Source organism: Penaeus chinensis, chromosome 16, assembly GCF_019202785.1.
Source record: "Penaeus chinensis breed Huanghai No. 1 chromosome 16, ASM1920278v2, whole genome shotgun sequence".
NCBI classification, from domain to species: domain Eukaryota; kingdom Metazoa; phylum Arthropoda; class Malacostraca; order Decapoda; family Penaeidae; genus Penaeus; species Penaeus chinensis.
This window is the reverse complement of record NC_061834.1, coordinates 19,472,842-19,480,341: the sequence shown is the minus strand read 5'-3', so window position 1 is coordinate 19,480,341 and position 7,500 is coordinate 19,472,842. Positions and strand designations below refer to the sequence as shown.

Genomic DNA, 7,500 nt, shown 5'->3' with positions numbered 1-7,500 from the left:
GACAAAATATAAAAGTAATCTTTTAACAATTTTCAAAGGAGATTAAACAGATACTTCTTAATATCTGATTTCTATTTTTATTTACTGCAAATTCAATGTTCAGAACTATTGAAAGAAATTATGAATATGGTGGAACATACACGTAACTGTAGCAATTTGTTTAATATAAGATTAATGAAAGCTACCATAACGTAAGCATTACATTTTTTTATCATTATTATAATCTGAAACAAATTTTAGCCTCTTGTAAGGTCTGTATATAACAGGATAGATTCTGTTTTGTGAGTGATAATGACTGAAAAATCTATTCCCTGATTCTTGTCAGATTTTCCAGTGGGGGTATATTTACCAGTAATGCTTGGCAAATATGCAGCTTTATCAATAAAGTCCAAAAAACTGAAGATTCATGCTTGGTTAGGTGGATGTAAGTTGTGCAGAAATGTATGTAAGCCATATTTGCTTCCTGTGCTAGTTAACATCAGATTTCCTTCTAGTGCTAATTAATAGAATGAATAGATGCCGTGACAGTTGGTTTTCTCTTGATATTGGATCCAGCATAGTGGGTGTTTGAAATTTTACAGATACGAAGTACCAATTGAAATTTGATAGGATATGGCCTGAAAAGTGATAGAAGTATATAGGGGAGCTATTTCTGTGAAGTAAGGCTCATGTAATGGGGGGGGAAAAATATGAGGAGATGGGAATAATTTGGCAGAAAGGCTTCTGTTTTTTGTGGCTTGTTTTCTAATTTATGGATATTTAATATGTTTTGGTCCAGTTATCTGAGAGGGAATATTTTGTATGTGTTTGTAACTTATGGTTATGTTAGTTAACATGAATTTTGATATGCTTTGGTAGTTTTTCTTTGTTTTTTAAATGTGACAGCTTAATTTGGATCTTTCATCTTTTCATTCATTTTAAATGTAGTTGCTTATGCTTAGGCTTCTATGTGCTATATATATATATATATATATATATATATATATATATATATATATATATATGCATAATTAAGATAATCCTACATTAGTAATTATACAAATTTAAAATCATGTATATGTGTGTCTTCTTACCTGTAAGAAAGTTCTGTTGAAATAGGACATGATTTTAAAACCAGAAGTAATTTTTATGCAAGGAGCAGTTTTAATGCTTGAAGATTTTTTTAAATCATGTATATGTGTGTTTTCTTACTTGTAAGAAAGTTCTGTTGAAATAGGACATGATTTTAAAACCAGAACTAATTTTTATGCAAGGAGCAGTTTTAATGCTTGAAGATTGTTCATGATTCTTTGTGTTTCACTCTAAAAGAGATAGAAAATCAAGTCAGACATCAACCATGTTTTGCAGTGTTGGTGTAAAATTAGTAAACCATGGTAAATTTAATTTTCTAAAGTAAAAACAATTGTTCTGATTAAGTAGAAGAGAAGAAGTAGATCGTCTGAGGTTCTAGGCTCTTTGGGGAAAAAAAAAAGATGGAGCTGGGTGATACCTTCAGAATTTTGAGAACAAGGATTGCTAGGTGAGAAAAATTAATGTGCCGTTTTCATGGGATGGCTTCTTTTTTGTTTTATTTATTTATTATTATTTTTTTATTATATATATATTATTGTTTTCCAATAGAACAACCCCCAAAAGGAACTTTTTTCTTTTCCAATGTGAGGATGGAGTTGACAGCAGTCCTCATCACCATTAGAGAATGATTTGCTTGGAATATCTGAAAATAGTCTGCTTGTAAGCATGTGATTGAGAACTGGCAGGTTCATCATAGGAAGTTTGGGGTGATTTTGATGACTTTGCATCTGGAGAGCTCCCAATTAAGGTTTTGCATGTCCAAAAATTCACACATTCAAGATTTGATTACAGAGGCACAGTAAGATGCTAAAGATCAGTGCCATACAATTGGGACCAGTACCAGGATTTTGACAAATCTGAAGACCTGAAATCTTAAGATATGGTTTTTAATGTTTTTGTGGTATTTTCACAGTCATTACAGAAATGGTCAAGTTATTATCACAGAATTTTACAAGTCATAATACTGTCATTAGAATATGGTATTATGTACATAACTAGAATATATTTCATATTAATGTGTTTCATGTTGGATTTGATTTACTTAGCACATCTGTATTATAATTGAGATAGAGACAGACACATATGTTCCTGTAATGAATTTCTGCCTCTTCTGTTTTGATTTTTTCAAGTTACAATACCAATGGCAGATACTTAGTGAATGACACCTTGCTTTCATCATGATTTTGTTTAGGATTACATTATTTGACATACATATTATTTATCCATTCACAGTTGTTGGTATATGAGGCTTTTGATAATGAAAGTGATATTTTTCCCTTTAATTCTTGCTCTTTTTGTTCTTTCTGAGTTCTCTCTACCCTATTGCTCATGATTCTTTTTAACTTGCACAGTATCTATTCACATCAGTTTGAGCATACACAGTTATTGTACATATTTTAAATGGAGAGGGATTCCACTTGCCAGAAAATGTAAAGAAGGCAATCAGTTAACATTAGCCGAGTCTTGACTGTGGTTTTGCAAAAATTATTTTAAAAACTGCAATGTTAAGTGATTATTTGCAAGATATTATGTGAATACTTTATGATGTTTTATTTTTTAATGACTCGTTACTATACAGTTTTTTCAAACTACATAGAATAATCAAAGTGAAGTCCGAAAACAAATACTGGCACTAGTGTTGTGTGGAGGGAATGGTTAAGAAAGAAAATTTCCCATTGCTTGTGTGTGTATATATAAGTATAGAAAGAGTGAGTCAAGTGATATGAGAAATTGATGTATTTATAAGTAAATTTCTTGATAAAGCATTCTCTTCTATTAATGGAACCCCATTTTTTAGTGATCAGTTGAAACAAGTGTAAGGCAAATTTCTTTTGCTTGTGAAAGTGGTAACTGAAATTAGAGGTGTGATTTATTTTGTTATTTAGAGTGCAAGTCGTTTTGAAAACCAAACCACCAAAGCAACAGACAGTAAAAGAGGATAATATAAAAAAAAATTCTTTGTATTCAGATGTCCTCTTGACTTCATTTTCTTAAAACAAACATGTCTTACATTACAAAAGTATTCACTGGCATTTATTAATTCGATGTATGCCATTTAGTAGTTAGTTGTAAAGCTAGATTTCTTTCTTTGTTTTATTATTTATTGTATGTGTAAATTCTTGTCTAAACCTATTATCCAAATTGACTGCTGTTTTAGCATTTCTTTTGGTGTCACATGATTCACGTAGATAGTATATACTTCATTAAAAACTTGATATAGTGATTTTATAGATACTTATGTAAGTTGTAGTTAAATGTATATGTAATTAATTGATGTTTAAACCCAATGCCGACGGGCATGACGTGTACATACATGCTATGCGAATGAGATTACTTGTTTGATTGTTTTTACACATAGATGGCTACACTTGTACTAAGTCACCAATGAGCCAGTGACGAGTACTGCCTGTCTCGCCCGTTTACCCTTTTCTTTGATTTACGAAAATATTTTACGTTATCTTATTTTGCTCTTACTAATGTTTATACCATTAGAGTAATTATAATGTTTATAATAATAATAACACCATTGATAATCATAGCACTAGTAAAAAATATTTTTTTCCTGCCAATTCAAATCACATAAGGTCACAAGTTCTACTAATTGACTCCTTTGTGGCTAAGCACTAGCAGAGCCATCTATGTGCAGAGACATTTCACAAAAATATAGAAAATGAGCACAGCATTTTCCCCATTTTTTATTAATTTTCCCCAGCAGCATTGGGTTAAAAATGGTTATTCAAGAATATTCATATATGGACATCAGTTATTATTACACATCACATATGAGTTGTAGGAAAAATCTTGATGTTTTTCAGGATCTTTTAATAGACCAATGAATTATAAGGTTTATTTCTCAAAGTTCATTTTTGTGTGTGCATGCTGCATGTATTATTGTATAAAGTTTGTTTAACAAATCTTTCAATCCTTTTTTGATGCCTTCCTATATGCTCTTTATTATCATTCCAGTATTTGTTACTACATCTCTCCTGTCTGATATTTAGTGCATGATATCTTCATGAAATGCAACTTCTTTTTCTTGACCCTTATTAATATTGTTAACTAATTAATCAATGATAGTAAAAGTGAGATACTTTCATTAATTACATAACAGGCTATATATTAGGAAAGGGTAAATGGTAGCATATTACACCATGAAAATGTTCACACTGATTTTTTTCTTCTTCATTTCTAGTGTTCTAGGAGGGAGTCTTGACAACCTTCCCAGCACAGTTTCCGTGAGAAGAAAGACATCAGCCCCTGCTAAGACCCTTTCTGGGACATCCTCATCCAATAACTACGGCAAGAAATCCTCTGTGACAATAAGTGCAAGAACGAGAAAGACATCCTCGTCTTCCTCAACTTCTTCAGGGAGTCCTACAGCACGGTGAGTTTTTGCAATCTCTTCCTCCTCCTTCTTAACCCCACATACACACACAATCACCACCACCACCCTGTTCACCTACCACTACCCACTCACACCAGCATCAGCTCCACACCACACCCTGGCATCACCCTCAGCTCCACCCCACTTACCTACCACTACCCCACATCCTGGCCTCACCCTCAGCTCTACCCCACTCACCCTACCGCTTCCCCTACACCCTGACATCACCATCAGCTCCACCCCACTCACCTACCACCACCCCACACCCTGGCATCACCCTCAGCTCCACCCCACTCACCTTCCACTATCCCAAACTCTGGCATCACCATCACCTCCCAATATTACTACTCCTACTGCTACTATTACTGCTTCTGCTATTAATGATATTGTCACTCGTATTATTATGAATACTGTTAGATTTATTAAATGTTTACTGTTATTACTAATATTTAATTTTTATAATTGTTATTATTGCCATTGTTGATTAATCTATTGTTTTGGCATTTTGAATTCTAGTCTTTCAGTTGTTGATTTCTCGGTGTTGATTTGTATTATAAAATTATATATTTCTTTGAGTTGACAAAGATTTTTTTCCATTTATGTGATAAGAAGGTACAAATAGAGATTTATTGGGAAGTAATTAAACAGATTTTGTTTGGACACATCTTGTGTAATTTTTATTGCAAGATGGATAGACTTTACCTCTCTATGAATGTATACCAAGAAAAATTTAAGAGGTAGAAAGTGTGCTGTGGAATTTCATTATGATTATATAAACTTGAAAACTGGAAGCTAAACATCATTAATCAGTATTTCAGTCATATAGCTATACCCCATGCTGTGTTTGTTGCCTTGAGCAAAGCAAAAAAAACACTTTTGTCTTTTACTTTTGGTAATGTGTTTGAAATGCAAAGATGGCCTGATTTCTTTATTGTGCACTTTTTGGTTAAAAAAAAAAAAGGAGGAAATTTGATTCACGATTTGAATTTACTCTGGATTTCCTTATACGTTCACGAATGAAAGAAGTTAATAGAAATTGATAAGACTTACGAATGCAAACAAAAGATTCCACTATCTTATCAGTATGGCAGTTACCAAGAGAAATGATAAGATTTCTCTAGATATCATAAGTGTTTAGTTTGAAGATGTCATTGCAAATGCTTATCATAGTTCTTGCTGTTATATTGTTGAAAAACAATGACGATTTAGTGGTTCTTGTTTACAAAGGAATGTGAAATTATGTAATTGATGTACATAGAATGAGTTTCCTGTTGCTCTTAATAGCTGCAATTATTTTGGCAGTTTCTTTTTATGAGAAATCAAGGTATGTTTGGAATGGTATTGCTTTATGTATGGCCAAAAGTTGAAACTATACTAAACCTTTCTTGAAAATGTTATAGGTAATATCCACTTATTTATTGTTTGTTTTATATTTATTCTGTTTTTTAATTTTTAAAAAGTGTTATAAGCATGTCTTAGAAATATAATTCTCATGGGAGTCATCACAGTAAGAGTGAGCTTGTTAATGTAGAAATAACTGAATACTGAATAGTATGTTGACATCTACAATAATAAGTTAATGTAAACAACGTTGGATGTGAAAAAAATATTATGACTTTTGACACGTCAAAGAATCAAATAAGATGACTTAAAAGTAGATGTAAAAAGCATCTACTTTTGATGGATGTATTTATAACTTATTCTTAAATTTAATGCTTTGTAGTTCCTTTGTGACATACCATACATGAGAGTAATGACACAAAAAGATAACCCTAAAACTTTATATTAAATATTCTTGATTTTTCATTGTATCTTGATGAATTTAAGACATGCTCTATTTGCAAATTACTTCATAAACCTCACTATAGTCCTCATCAGCTTAATTAACCCACTGCTGCTGGGAAAATATGATGTTCACTGTAGTATTGTTTTGTGAAATATGCACACATATGGCTCCACAAGTAGTTAGTAGTCTATATGCTCTTACCCAGTTTCCCGTCCTTGATTAGTGTGTATGTGTGTTTTTCTAATGGTATTAGTATCGGTGTTGGTGTTATTATTATGGCATATACTAATATGACATCCCCGCTGGCAGTGCATTTATTACTAAATGTAAAGTGAAGTATTAGTAAACTGGTTTATTTTAACCCAATCAGCCCATATGGCAAGAATACATGTTACGTCCAATGTAATACAAGTTTTTTTATTGTAATTACACATAGGCTGGCTCTACAAGTGCTTAGTCACTATGGAGTTGGTTATTAGTCCTACGTATCTCACCTGTTTACCCTTTTCCTCGACTTTTGGAAAGGGTCTTTTGCATTATTTCCTTGTCTTAAATGTTATCGAGATTTTGATAACAATTTGATTATCATAACATTAATAACAATAATAATAGTATCAATGTCAACTATATTAAAAAGAAGAACGCATTTTCCAGTTTAAGGAATGGGGAAATCAGGATTGGACACTATGGCTACTACAGTGGACAGAACATAAATCTAGGGCAAATGGGTTAAAAGGTAGATCTACAACCAGTTCACTGTGACCATTTTTGAAAGAGGTATTAGTTCTTTGCCATTGTAAAAGTTTGAATTGGTCAATAATTACATTTCAAATAGCAAGCAGAAGTTTATCATATTTTGATTCTCAGGTTTTGGTAAGCATTGCACTCCTAATGAAGAATCAAGAAGTTAAATTATTTATTTCATTTTGTGAAATTTTCATTGTGATATTTGATTTTTGCTTTTTTCAGCAATAATAAATCCAGTAAAATAGTAAAATTGATATCAATCCATATAAGGTTAAAAAAAAAAAAAAATTAAATGTTTGTATGGAAAGGAAAAATGTTTAGTCGTCTTTTTTGTTTACAGAGTTTATATGACAATTTCACTAGATGATGGTATTAGCTAGATTAGCTCTCCTGGGGTTTGTAATTGGTAATCAAAATTGCAGAAATAGCTTGCTTATTGTCCGATCATCTGTCAGAATGTGTCCACAGTTATGCGTAAGAATTTAGTTTGTAGCAGTAAATGTAGGTGACT

General features: G+C 32.0%; 1 protein-coding gene across 10 annotated transcripts in view; it reads left to right on the top strand.

Annotated features, from left to right (window-relative positions):
• LOC125033384 (cytospin-A-like) overlaps window positions 1-7,500 on the top strand; it is a 362,699-nt gene that overhangs the window by 288,689 nt on the left and 66,510 nt on the right. For all 10 annotated transcript variants that reach the window (XM_047624845.1, XM_047624844.1, XM_047624846.1 and 7 more), the window contains one exon: window positions 4,265-4,456. In XM_047624845.1, the coding sequence (XP_047480801.1) occupies window positions 4,265-4,456 (192 nt within the window). The remainder of the gene's footprint in view (window positions 1-4,264; window positions 4,457-7,500) is intronic.